Here is a 14672-nt window from a genome sequence, read left to right on the forward strand (position 1 = left end):
GTTTGCACCTGCGAACCCCAGACTCCCAATCAGTCCATCTCACTGGACCACCACCCACTTGGCAACCATAAGTCCATGATTGTGTTATTTGTGTGTATCACCTGTGCTATTGTTTACTTACATAATTTTTTTCTTAATTTATCCTAAATTTTCCTTTAAGTCAATATACATATTTTACTTAAATTTATTTAAGAAGAAAATTGTACTTCCATAGTATAAATAGAAGGCCAGTTTCACTTGTCATAAATATAATAAAACCTCAAGCTAAGGAAAACAAAACACTGCTTTTAAATTCCAAACAGTGGTGCCTGTTGATGTCCCTGAGCAGGAGACCTGCTTCTCCATGAGAAGGGCGGTTAGCCAGGGGCAAGGGAGGTTGGAGGCACATTGTACCCAACAGCATTTGTCTCCATTAGAAGACTTGGGAGGGCGCCCAGAGGGCAGTAACTTGTCGCCCCATTGACCTAATGTTATACCCGAGAGCATCTGGCGTGCAGCCCCGCTGGTGGGTCTGAGCCTTCAAGGGGCCCTTATGTGTGTTGGGTCCCAAGAGAATGGAGGTCTGAGTTCCTTCAGTGACAATCCTAGACAACTTGGTAGAGGGGAGAAGGCCAAGTTACGGTGATGGAAGGGAGGGTCCAGAGCCTCCTGTGACCTGTGAGAGCTTTCCGTGGTCCACCGCTGGGTGTGAGTCCCAAGACAGGTGAAGGCTAAAGGCTGGGATCAGGGGATGTGTGGACAACACCTGAAGCCAGCTGGAGCCTCTGGGGGCGCAGTGTCCCCCACTGGAGGTGAGGAGGCTGGACAAGCAGGGCACAGAGGGAGGCAGTGTCTTGTCACTGGGGAGGCTGGCATTTCCTTCCGGGACCCTGGACCCAGACCATGAAAACCAGGGAGCGTTTGCATGCACAACACATGACATCGTCTGGAACTTGTCTCTCTCTGTCACGTCCATTCAACGTGTTTGTGTAGCATGTGCTAGGACCAAGGTGATGTGCTGGGGCTGTGGTCATAGAGGAGAGTCACACCGTCTCTCTCTCAAGAGGCCAGCTCGCAGGCGGCCCGGTGATGACCGCCTGCCCTGGCTCAGGCTCTGTGTCAGGAAGAGCAGACACAGCACTCCGAGGGCCCAGGGCAGGATGGAATTACTCCTGGCGGAAGGATTTGGGCCACTTCCCAGGTGGATAGAGTTCTGCTGTACCCCGAGCAAGCAAGGTGACATCCAGTGAGGCAGAGAACCAGCCTGTCCGTCAGATGGGAGACCTCATTGATGTGCGTAGGGCTGGCAGAGGGCAGAGCTGGCAGGAGTGCCAGCCACAACCAGACCACATCTGGGGAGGTCCAGGTGGCTGCAGGAAATCTGAAGTTGGAGGAGAAAGCCAGGGGACAGAAGTGAAAAGTCAGGGGGCCTCAGTTGCTTGGAGAGGTGAGCTTGGCCCTCAGGGCCTGAGAGCCGTGGTCCTTGGATGCCTCTTTGCCAACAGCCCAGCTTCTCTTGAAAGCCTGCCCATCGCCAAGCCCTGTTTCCTCTCACGTAAGCAGCTGATTTGGACACGCTGGGAAGGAGGTGGCAGTTTGGTGTCCCTGACAGATGGGAGGCCAGCATGAGCAAGAAAGCCTGGAAGGTTAAATGGGATCGTCCAACAGCCCAGACCACAGTGCCTCTGGGTCCCAGGTGACCACGGCAAGGTGAGGCCCGGGGTTTGAGCTGACCCTCTGCCAGCTGCCAGGGGTGTGAGCTCGGACAAGGCATTTGGCCTCCCCAGGGCTCACTCCCATCCACGCCATCCGCATTCCCACCCCTGGGTAAAAAGGGGCCCATGCAACCTACTGCAGCGTTGTTGAGTTGAGTGAGATAGCATATAGGGAAAGCATGTTGTAAACTGTAAACTGGGAGACGCCTGGTACAAGACTGTCATTTAGGACCACACACGCTCATACACACAGGTCTCTCTACAAAATCTTCTAAGAAATGAGCAAAGTTGAGCTCTGGGGCAGAAGCTTCCTTCAATGCTGGTGACAGTGAAGGACAAAGTGAGTCTAACTGTCAACCCTGCAGGCAGCTGTCACTGTCCCAGCCCTGAATTCCTTTTTCCCCTCCCCCTCCCTTTCTCAAAGTCTGCTGCCCTCCAGGCCTCCAGAGAACTCTGCCGACTGAGAGAGAGAGTGTGTGTGTGTGTGTGTGTGTGTGTGTGTGTGTGTGAGATTTCAGGGGAGTTTCTCTCCATATGGCTCTGATTTACGCTGATACTGTCAAGTTACAAAATATAAATTGTATTATTTCCACAGAAGATCAATGTGACAATTCCGTTGCTCCCCGCCCAGCCCTGCTCACAAAAAGTAATCTTTAGGACACACTGGAAGAGTTAGCGGAGTTACAGTGCGTGCCAGCCCGTGGACCCTGCTTTCTTTGAGTTGTTTCAATTTTTCCATTTTCTGCTTGGGAACAGGGAGGTATTGAAATATTTACAAGAATATCATAGGCCAGCCAGTGGTAAATGTGTCTGCTCTCTAAGAGACTGGAGCTGTGTCTACAGTTGGGGGGAAAATGAAACATTTTAAAAGAAAAAGGCAAGTTTACAAATCTGTGTTTTTTGGACACTGTAAACTAAATATCTATTTTTCAATATTTTTTGGGTTTCCTCTAGAAATTTGTTTTATGGGGAAAATCCCTTAGAAGAACAGTGCAGTAGACCTGAGTGAGCATGCTTGCATACAAAAAAGGCATGATGCTAGCTTTTTCTGCTTTTGACTAGAAGAAGCGAACATATCAGTATATGCATTGTTATAGATTTCATGTTCAAGCGGTTTTCCTAGATGAAGGGAGATTCAGAACTTTTGACCTTTATTAAAATGTGAGTTGTGGGCTTCCCTGGTGGCACAGTGGTTGAGAGTCCGCCTGCCGATGCAGGGGACACGGGTTCGTGCCCCGGTCCGGGAAGATCCCACATGCCGCGGGCGGCTGGGCCCATGAGCCATGGCCGCTGAGCCTGCGCGTCTGGAGCCTGTGCTCCGCAACGGGAGGGGCCACAACAGTGAGAGGCCCGCGTACCACAAAAAAAAAAAAAAAAAAGCGAGTTGCCACCCTTGATAGTTTCATTCTAAAGCTGGAGTTTTTGAGAGCAGTATCCTCTTCGTTTCCGGCATTATGCAAATGTTTGGCTTCTAGTGGGTCTTGGGTCTGTTTGGGCTCTAGGCTCTTCTAACAGTTGCATACTAAAACAGGCATCTCTGAGCAGTGGCCTGCTCCTCAACTTAGCTCTCTTTGACATGTTTAAAAAGAAGATAATTTTGGTATTGTGGTCTGCTGCAGATATCATTTGTACTTTAGCCAGGATATTATTTGAGAACTGCAGAGCTCTCTAGGTATTCCGTCTGTATATGAACCATGTGTTAGAAAGATATAAACTCAGTTTTGAAATATTCGTTAGACTGCTTTTGGCTTTCAGTCCGTGCCAGACACGTGCTTTGGTGGCAGATGGAGTCATGTGGACCCTCGAATGAAACTCTTTATTTTGTATAGACTTTGTCTTCTAGCAGTTGCGTTAGACAGGTCGGGAGATTACGAGGATACCGTTACTTAAGGGGTGTGTTCTCGAGTGAACTTAAGATCTCTTTTCCTCCTTTAAAATACGTCACTAGGTTGTTTGGTTTCAAATTCTGTGCTGTAGAAAATATTGTCATACACCCTGAATTGATGGAGAATAATTATGTTTCTGGTATTTGCATGTCAACTTCAAATTTTGAAACTAGAACATGTTCCTGAGAACTGGTTGAAAGTTTTTGGCTTTGGGGCCAGTGAACCATTCAAGGAAGCCTAAATCTAGCACTACCTGATGAAACAGGGGACTCCTAGTTCAGTCTGAATTTCAGATAAACATTGAATAATTTTTCAGCATAAGTAGGTCCCCAATAGTGCATGGAACATACTTAGACTACAAAATCATTTGTTGGTTATCTGAAATTCAGAATGAACTGGAGGTCAGATTTTTGTTTGCTACATCTGGCAACTTGACATAGATCCCAGTTTATTATTCACTGTCATAAACAGTGACCATCAAAGAAAATTACTCAGTGATGAAGGCTGGAGGTGGAGGAGGTCTCAGTCCAGCTCTTCATATAATGAAAACGAATGTTCTATTTGAGCAAAGTCTGAGAGCAGACCAGGAGTAGATCACATCTATTGCACTTCTGATTGGAGTCAGGCCATTACCTTTTTTTTTTAACATCTTTATTGGAGTATAATTGCTTTACAATGGTGTGTTAGTTTCTGCTTTATAACAAAGTGAATCAGCTATACACATACATGTATCGCCGTATCCCCTCCCTCTTGCGTCTCCCTCCCACCCTCACTATCCCACCCCTCTAAGTGGTCACAGAGCACCGAGCTGAGCCGTTACCTTTTTTCTCCTCGTATACATCCATTTGCACTCCTTGCTGTTTGTTTCTGTGTTGTGTAGATGGACCTGGGATGTAAGTCTAAGAAGCCTTCTTTTTCCCTCACTTGTCCTCTTCATACCCCTTCCCCCCATGCGTGAGTGCCCAAATCCTGCCTCTCCAAGGCCTGGTATAATTGGCACCCCTGTGGTGGACACTTCCTGGACCATCTCAACTACATTTTGTTTTCTAGTTCAACTCTGGTTGCTCTTAAAGATGTTTATCCTTTTCTTCACGAGACTTTCTGCTCCTTGAGGGCAGAGTCAAGTTTAATCTCCGGAAAGAACGCCCAGCGTGAAAGCTACCAGGAAAACGACACTTGGAAAAGGTTTCCCTCCCTCCTTCCTTCCCTCTGTAATGGCTGCTCCTCATTGAGGGCTACCCTGTACTGGGTGTTTCCACAAGCCATCTCCTTGAATTTTCTCAGATGTTCCAGGGCTGCAGTACTGTGTACTCCATTGTACACATTAGAAAGGTCCCAACTTTGGTGAAAGGCAGAGCTTGAACTGGCGTTGATTCACATGGAACCCTGAAATGCTGTTGGCTTTTATCCGACACCACCTGCCAACACACCACGCTGAACAGCAGAAGACAAATCCCCACTGGGTGTGTGACAGCCAGCCTCTACTCTTAGGGGAGGATTCTGATTGACTCAGCAGTTGTTTGTTTGTTTGTTTTAGAAGTAAGCCTGCTTAATATTCTTAACTCGTAGTTTCACATGCATAAATTAGAACAAATTAGACCCATTAAAAATGGGCAGTATAGAACTGATAACCAACAAGGTCCTACTGTATAGCACAGGGAACTATATTCAATATCCTGTAATAAACCATAATGGAAAAGAATAAAAAAATATATATGAGCAAATAATCCTCAAACTAAGAAAAGAAAATATCTGATAAAAATGTGAGGGACTTCCCTGGTGGTCTAGTGGTTAAGACTCCACACTTCCAATGCAGGGGGCATGGGTTCAATCCGTGGTCGGGAATGAAGATCCCATGTGCTGTGCAGCCAAAAAAAAAAAAAAAAAGTGAAAAAGTTCAACCTCAGTGATGAATAAATGCACGTTGAAACAACAAAGAAATATGTTTTTTCCTTTACCAATGGTCGTATATTTTTAATTTTTTATTTATTTATTTATTTTTTTATTTGCAGTACGCGGGCCTCTCACTGTTGTGGCCTCTCCCATTGCGGAGCACAGGCTGCGGACGCGCAGGCTCACGGCCATGGCTCACGGGCCCAGCCGCTCCGCGGCATCTGGGATCTTCCCGGACTGGGGCACGAACCCGTGTCCCCTGCATCGTCAGGCGGACTCTCAACCACTGTGCTACCAGGGAAGGCCCGGTCATATATTTTTTAGAGGGCTTTTTCCTCATAATAATTGTCTACTGAGTCGTCATCCTGCCAGGGCCTGGTCATTGTTGAATAAATGGGAAGCAGTCACAGTTCAGATCCAGCAAGGGTGGGAGGGAGCCCTGGCCACTTCCTACCCCCTCGACCACGTCCATCAGTTCAGGGAAGCAACAGAGAATTGTACCCTGCTCTTGCTGAGTCACCTGTGCCATACTGTGTGGCCAGAAGCTGAAACAGGAAGAGACAGGACCAGCCCCCGGTGTCGTCAGCAGCCCTCTCACGAGGGTAGCACTTGAGGGCGGCACATATCAGTGCTAATTTTACAGAGAATGGAAAGTCCATTTAGAATAATGAATGCATCCTTCGTGTGAATTTTAAACCAGGGCACTCACACTCAGCCTACCAATGTACCTGCTCTCAAAAGATACTTGTTGGCCAGCAAAGGATTGGCCAGTTCTCTTGTCTGTAGGAATAGGTCAGAACAGAGCTGGGTGTTACTGAGAGGCAACTGCTGGAAAATTCTTTTATTTTGTTAATCAATTTTTTTATTGGAGTATAGTTGATTTAGAATGTTGTGTGAGTTTCGGCTGTACAGCAAAGTGAATCGGTTATACATATACATATATACACTCTTTTTTAGATTATTTTCCAATATAGGTCATTACAGAGTATTGAGTAGAGTTCCCTGTGCTATACAGTAGGTTCTTATTAGTTATTTTATATATAGTAGTGTGTACATGTCAATCCCAATCCCCCAATTTATCCACCCCCCTTGGTAACCATAAATTTGTTTTCTACATCTGTGACTCTATTTCTGTCTTACAAATAAGTTCATTTGTGTCATTTTTTTAGATTCCGCATATAAGCGATATCATATGATATTTGTCTTTCTCTGTCTGACTTACTTCACTCAGTATGACCATCTCTAGGTCCATCCACGTCACTGCAAATGGCATTATTTTGTTCTTTTTAATGGCTAAGTAATATTCCATTATGTATACATACCACATCTTCTTTATCCATTCATCATTGATGGACATTTAGGTTGCTTCCACGTCCTGGATATTGTAAATAGTACAGCAATGAACATTAGGGGTGCATGTATCTCTTCGAATTATGGTTTTCTCTGGATATATGCTCAGGAGTGGGACAGATGGATCATATGGTAGCTCTATTTTTACGTTTTCAAGGAACCTCCACACTGTTCTCCCTAGTGGCTGTACCAATTTACATTCCCACCAATAGTGTAGGAGGGTTCCCTTTTCTCCACACCCTCTCCAGCATTTATTATTTGTAGATTTTTTGATGATGGCCATTCTGACTGGTGTGAGGTGATTCCTCATTGTAGTTCTGATTTGTATTTCTCTAATAATTAGTGATGTTGAGCATCTTTTCATGTGCTTTATGGCTATCTGCATGTCTTCTTTTTTTAAATTTAATTAAATTAATTTATTTTTTATACAGCAGGTTCTTATTAGTTATCCATTTTATACATATTAGTGTATACATGTCAATCCCAATCTCCCAATTCATCCCACCACCACCACACACCCCCACGTTTCTCCCCTTGGTGTCCACATTTGTCCTCTACATCTGTGTCTCTATTTCTGCCTTGCAAACCGATCCATCTGTACCATTTTTCTGCATTCTACATACATGCATTAAGGTACGATATTTGTTTTTCTATTTCTGACTTATTTCACTCTGTATGACAGTCTCTACATCCATCCACGTCTCTACAAATGACCCAATTTCTTTCCTTTAATGGCTGAGTAATAGTCCATTGTATATATGTACCACATCTTTATCCATTCGTCTGTAGATGGGCATTTAGGTTGCTTCCATGATCTGGCTATTGCACATAGTGCTGCATTGAACATAGGGGTGCATGTGTCTTTTTGAATTATGGTTTTCTCTGGGTATATGCCCAGTAGTGAGATTGCTGGGTCATATGGTAATTCTATTTTTAGTTTTTATAAGGAACCTCCATACTGTTCTCCATAGTGGCTGTATCAATTTACATTCCCACCAACAGTACAAAGGATTCCCTTTTCTCCACACCCTCTACAGCATTTGTTGTTTGTAGATTTTCTGATGATGCCCATTCTAACTGGTGCGAGATGATACCTCATTGTAGTTTTGATTTGCATTTCTCTATTAATTAGTGATGTTGAGTAGCTTTTCATGTGCCTCTTGGCCATCTGTATGTCTTCTTTGGAGAAATGTCTATTTAGGTCTTCTGCCCATTTTTGGATTGGGTTGTTTGTTTTTTTAATATTGAGCTTCATGAGCTGCTTATATATTTTGGAGATTAATCCTTTGTCCATTGATGCATTTGCAAATATTTGTTCCCATTCTGAGGGTTGTCTTTTCATCTTATTTATAGTTTCCTTTGCTGTGCAAAAGCTTTTAAGTTTCATTAGGTCCCATTTGTTTATTTTTGTTTTTATTTCCATTAGTCTAGGAGGTGGGTCAAAAAAGATTTTGCTGGGATTTATGTCAAAGGGTGTTCTTCCTATGTTTTCCTCTAAGAGTTTTATAGTGTCTGGTCTTACCCTTAGGTCTTTAATCCATTTTGAGTTAATTTCTGTGTGTAGTGTTAGGTAATGTTTTAATTTCATTCTTTTACATGTAGCTGCCCAGTTTTCCCAGCACCACTTATTGAAGAGACTGTCTTTTCTCCATTGTATATCCTTCCCTCCTTTGTCATAGATTAGTTGACCATAGGTGTGTGGGTTTATCTGTGGGCTTTCTATCCTGTTCCATTGATCTATATTTCTGTCTTTGTGACAATACCGTATTGTCTTGGTTATTGTAGCTTTGTAATATAGTCTGAAGTCAGGGAGTCTGACTCCTCCAGCTCCATTTTTTCCCCTCAAGATTGCTTTGGCTGTTCAGGACCTTTTGTGTCTCCATACAAATTTTAAGATTTTTTTGTCCTAGTTCTGTGAAAAATGCCATTGGTAATTTGATAGGGATTGCATTGAATATGTAGGTTGCTTTGGGTAGTATAGTCATTTTCGTAATATTGATTTTTCCAATCCAGGAACATGATATATCTCTCCATCTGCTTGTGTCATCTCTGATTTCTTTCATCAGTGTCTTACAGTTTTCTGAGTACAGTTCTCTTACCTCCTTAGGTAGGTTTATTCCTAGGTATTTTATTCTTTTTGTTGCAATTGTGAATGGGATTGCTTCCTTAATTTCTCTTTCTGATCTTTCATTGTTAGTGTATAGGAATGCAAGAGATTTCTGTGCATTAATTCTGTATCCTGCAACTTTATGAAGTTCATTGATTAGCTCTAGTAGTTTTCTGGTGGCATCTTTAGGATTATCTGTGTATAGTATCATGTCATCTGCAAACAGTGACAGTTTTACTTTTTCTTTTCCAATTTGTATTTCTTTTATTTCTTTTTCTGCTCTGATTGCCATGGCTAGGACTTCTGAAACTATGTTGAATATAGTGGCAAGAGTGGACATCCTTGTCTTGTTCCTGATATTAGAGGAAATGCTTTCAGTTTTCACCATCGAGAATGATGTTTGCTGTGGGTTTGTCGTATATGGCCTTTACTATGTTGAGGTAGGTTCCCTCTATGCCCACTTTCTGGAGAGCTTTTATCATAAATGGGTGTTGAATATTGTTAAAAGCTTTTTCTGCATCTATTGAGATGATCATATGGTTTTTATTCTTCAATTTGTTGCTATGGTGTATCACATTGATTGATTTGCATATATTGAAGAATCCTTGCATCCCTGGGATAAATCCCACTTGATCATGGTGTATGATCCTTTCAATGTGTTGTTGGATTCTGTTTGCTAGTATTTTGTTGAGGATTTTTGCATCAGTGATATTGGTTTGTAATTTTCTTTTTCTGTAGTATCTTTGTCTGGTTTTGGTATCAGGGTGATGGTGGCCTCATAGTATGAGTTTTGGAGTGTTCCTTCCTCTGCAGTTTTTTGGAAGAGTTTGAGAAGGATGGGTTAGAGATTTAGCTCTTCTCTAAATGTTTGATAGAATTCACTTGTGAAACCATCTGGTCCTGGACTTTTGTTTGTTGGAAGATTTTAAATCACAGTTTCATTTTCATTGCTTGTGATTGTTCATATTTTCTATTTCTTCCTGTTTCTTCAGTCGTGGAAGGTTATACCTTTCTAAGAATTTGTCCATTTCTTCCAAGTTGTCCATTTTATTGACATAGAGTTGCTTGTGGTAGTCTCTTATGATACTTTGTATTTCTGTGGTGTCCATTGTAACTTCTCCTCTTTCATTTCTAATTTTATTGATTTGAGTCCTCTCCCTCTTTTTCTTGATGAGTCTGGCTAAAGGTTTATCCGTCTTGTTTATCTCCTTAAAGAACCAGCTTCTGGCTTTATTGATCTTTGCTATTGTTTTCTTTGTTTCTATTTCATTTATTTCTGCTCTGATCTTTATGATTTCTTCCCTTCTACTAACTTTGGGTTTTGTTTGTTCTTCTTTCTCTAGTTCCTTTAGGTGTAAGGTTAGATTATTTCTTTGTGATTTTTCTTTCTTGAGGTAGGATTATATTGCTATAACCTTCCCTCTTAGAACTGCCTTTGCTGCATCCCATAGGTTTTGAATTGTCATGTTTTCGTTGTCATTTGTCTCTAGGTATGTTTTGATTTCCTCTGATTTCTTCAGTGATCTCTTGGTTATTTAATAATGTATTGCTTAGCCTCCATGTGTTTGTGTTTTTTACAGTTTTTTTCCCTGTAATTGATTTCTTATCTCATAGCGTTGTGGTCGGAAGAGATGCTTGATATGATTTCGATTTTCTTAAATTTACTGAGGCTTGATTTGTGCCCCAAGATGTGATCTGTCCTGGAGAATGTGCCGTGTGCACTTGAGAAGAAAGTGTAACCTGCTGTTTTCAGATGGAATGTCCTATAAATATCAATTAAATCTATCTGGTCTATTGTGTCATTTAAAGCTTGTGTTTCCTTATTAATTTTCCATCTGTATGATCTGTCCATTGGTGTAAGTGAGGTATTAAAGTCCCCCACTACTACTGCGTTACTGTTGTTTCCCTCTTTTATTGCTGTTAGCATTTCCCTTATGTATGGAGGTGCTCCTATGTTGGGTGCATAAATACTTACAGTTGTTATATCTTCTTCTTGGATTGATCCCTTGATCATTATGTAGTGTCCTTCCTTGTCTCTGGCAACATTCTTTATTTTAAAGTCTATTTTATATGATATGAGTATTGCTATTCCACTTTTCTTTTCATTTCCATTTGCATGGAATATCTTTTTCCATCTCCTCACTTTCAGTCTGTATGTGTCCCTAGGCCTGAAGTTGGTCTCTTGTAGACAGCGTATATGGGTCTTGTTTTTGTATCCATTCAGCAAGCTTGTTTCTTTTGGTTGGAGCATTTAATCCATTCACATTTAAGGTAAATTGATATGTATGTTCCTATTACCATTTTCTTAATTGTTTTGGGTTTGTTTTTGTAGGTCCTTTTATTCTCTTGTGTTTCCTGCCTAGAGAAGTTCCTTTAGCATTTGTTGTAGAGCTGGTTTGGTGGCGCTGGATTCTCTTAGCTTTTACTTGTTTGTAAAGGTTTTGATTTCTCTGTCGAATCTCAATGAGATCCTTGCCGGGTAGAGTAATCTTGGTTGAGGTTCTTCCCTTTCATGACTTTAAATATATAGTGCCACTCCCTTCTGGCTTGTAGCGTTTCTGCTGAGAAATCAGCTGTTAACCTTATGGGAGTTCCCTTGTATGTTATTTGTCGTTTTTCCCTTGTGGCTTGTAATAATTTTTCTTTGTGTTTAACTTTTGTCAGTTTGATTACTATGCGTCTCAGCATGTTTCTCCTTGGATTTATCCTGCCTGGGACTGTCTATGCTTCCTGGACTTGGGTGGCTCTTTCCTTTCCCATGTTAAGGAAGTTCTCAACTATAATCTCTTCAAATATTTTCACAGGTCCTTTCTCTCTCTTTTCTCCTTCTGCGACCCCTATAAAGCGAATGTTGTTGCATTTAATGTTGTCCCAGAAGTCTCTTAGGCTGTCTTCGTTTCTTTTCATTCTTATTTCTTTACTCTGTTCCGTGGCAGTGAATTCCACCATTCTGTCTTCCAGATCAGTTATCTGTTCTTTCATCTCAGTTATTCTGCTACTGATTCCTTCTAGTGCATTTTTCATTTCAGTTATTGTATTATTCTTCTCTGCTTGTTTGTTCTTTAATTCTTCTAGGTCTTTGTTAAACTTTTCTTGCATCTTCTCAATCTTAGCCTCCATTCTTTTTCTGAGGTCCTGGATCATCTTCAGTATCATTATTCTGAATTCTTTTTCTGGAAGGTTGCCTATCTCCAGTTCATTTAGTTGTTTTTCTGGGGTTTTACCTTGTTCCTTCATCTGGTACATAGTCCTCTCCCTTTTCATTTTGTCTGTTTTTCTGTGAATGCGGTTTTCATTCCACTGGCTGCAGGATTGTAGTTCTTGCTTCTGCTGTCTGCCCTCTGGTAGATGAGTCTATCTGAAGAGGATTGTGCAAGCTTCCTGATGGGAGGGACTCATCGTTGGTAGAGCTGAGTGTTGCTCTGGTGGGCAGCGTTCAGAGAAACTTTAATCCTCTTGTCCGCTGATGGGTGGGGCTGAGTTCCCTCCCTGTTGGTTGTTTGGCCTGAGGCACCCCAGCACTGTAGCCTACAGGCTCTTTGGTGGAGCTGATGGTGGACTCCAGGAGGGCTTGTGCCAAGGAGTACTTCCCAGAACTTCTGCTGCCAGTGTCCTTGTCCCCACAGTGAGCCAGAGCCACCCCCCCCCACCTCTGCAGGAGACCCTCCAACACCAGCAGGTAGGTCTGGTTCAGTCTCCTATGGGGTCACTGCTCCTTCCTCTGGGTACTGATGCACACACTACTTTGTGTGTGCCCTCCAAGAGTGGAGTCTCTGTTTCCCCCAGTCCTGTCGAAGTCCTGCAGTCAAATCCCGCTAGCCTTCAAAGTCTGATTCCCTAGGAATTTCTCCTCCCATTGCTGGACCCCCAGATTGGAAAGTCTGATGTGGGGCTCAGAACCTTCACTCCAGTGGGTGGACTTCTGGGGTATAAATGTTCTCCAGTTTGTGAGTCACCCACCCAGCGGTTATGGGATTTGATTTTATTGTGATTGTGTGCCTCCTACCGTCTCACTGTGGCTTCTCCTTTGTCTTTGGATGCGGAGTATCTTTTTTTGGTGAGTTCCAGTGTCTTCCTGTTGATGTTTGTTCAGCAGTTAGTTGTGATTCCAGTGCTCTCGCAAGAGGGAGTGAGCACACGTCCTTCTACTCTGCCATCTTGAACCAATCCTGGAAAATTCTTAAGCTGAACAGTTTTCTTTACTTTTTTGACTTTATCTGTGTGAGGTGAAGCAAAGACTTAAAGACGGGTAAGCACCTTGATCAGTTTCAACAAACTGAGAACAAAAGTATTTCTAATCAAAATTGTTAAACACCATCCTAGCTCATTCTAGAAGCCTAGTCAATATTTGTCAAATCACATAGAGCTAAAACTTCTCTGAGCTCAGGACTCCAATCCTATGTCATGATCATTTGGGGTGTCCTGTTTGACTATTTAAATTAGGGCCCCCGGAATTCAGTGGGCAAAGTTAATAACTAGAAAATTCAAGTCATAAAAACCGTATCGGCACCTGCCTCCTGATAGCCACACTTTCCTTCCCCTTGGTCATTATGACTTAGGCAGGTGTTCCCTAACTTAGCAACCTCCATCCTCACTCTCCTTCAAGTCCAAGACTCCGTCTCTTGCCCTGTTCCTCCCCACCATCCGGCCCAAGCCACAGTCTCCCTACAATTGAGTTCCCAGCAGGTGGAGAAGTGGAGAAGGGGAAGTTCCTGAAGCAGGGGCAGGAGGTAGAGGATATGGCCATGGTATTGTATTGTGGAACTCTGAACATATTTTCTCATAAACACACACGGGGTTTAGGTCTATAAGCTCTTCCCCGAGTGAAAACTTAGAGCATTTTTCTCATAAAGAAAGTGAAGTGTTTCTAAATGGTGGTATGAGAGTCAAGCATATTGTGAGTTCATAAGTGTTGCAGAACCAGCCTTCAGAAACTCACCAAGTCTGTAGAAAAGGCATTCAAGTTCCAATAATCAGCCTGCACTCATACTCTTGGTGTGCAGCTGCGTTCTTGCTGGGATTTAGTGCTCCCTTGGTTAGCATGCAGGTACACATTTCGAGTAGAGAAGGAAGTGTCAGGCTTCTGTGATGACAGTTTCTATTCTAGTCCCTTAGTTCTCTGTTCTGATCTTAATTTAGCTTTTCAAGGAAGGTTTCCTGCCGGGAAGATAATGAGCAAAATGCTTTAGATGAGGATTCTGGTTGACTTGCCAGTTCCTTTTCATTAAAAATAAGTAAGTTGGAATTCTGGCTTATAAATAAGGCTCATGTGCTTTGGTTCTGTGCATCAGCCTGTAAGGAGCCAGACGTTTCTGGGTGAGCTAAAGGTCAGTCACCTGTCAGAACCTCCATGATGAGAACCATGCCTCGGGACCCCTGCCTGGTATTGTCATGATCCCAAGGTCATGTGAACTTTTACTTTGTTTGGTAATAATTCATTAAATTGGTACATGTGTGCATATGAGGACATAGCAGTAAATTAGACAAATAAGGCCCCTGTCACCTGCCATTTTAGATTTGGGGGTGGGGTGGAGGAAACAAAAGGGGAAATAAACAAATTTGGATGCCAGTAAGTGCTATAAAAGGAACAAAATAGGATGATGGGCTGGAGAGAAGCTTCGGATGGAAGGAAGGGTATGAATTAGGGCAGCCCGTCTGAGGTGGTAATGTTTGAGCTGAGACATAAATCATGAGATTTGCGGGCGAGCGGAGGTTTGAGAGTAGGGTCTTCTCAGGAGAGGG

At 42.8% G+C, this 14672-nt stretch overlaps 1 protein-coding gene across 1 annotated transcript in view; it reads left to right on the top strand.

The window, feature by feature from the left end:
- Positions 1 to 1254: 1254 nt before the first annotated feature.
- Positions 1255 to 14672, top strand: part of ADAM12 (ADAM metallopeptidase domain 12) — a 354171-nt gene continuing 340753 nt past the window's right edge. The window contains exon 1 of the mRNA XM_060286736.1: positions 1255 to 1534. Within this exon, the coding sequence (XP_060142719.1) occupies positions 1255 to 1534 (280 nt within the window). The remainder of the gene's footprint in view (positions 1535 to 14672) is intronic.

Source organism: Globicephala melas, chromosome 16 (assembly GCF_963455315.2).
Source record: "Globicephala melas chromosome 16, mGloMel1.2, whole genome shotgun sequence".
In the NCBI taxonomy this organism is placed as follows: Eukaryota; Metazoa; Chordata; class Mammalia; order Artiodactyla; family Delphinidae; genus Globicephala; species Globicephala melas.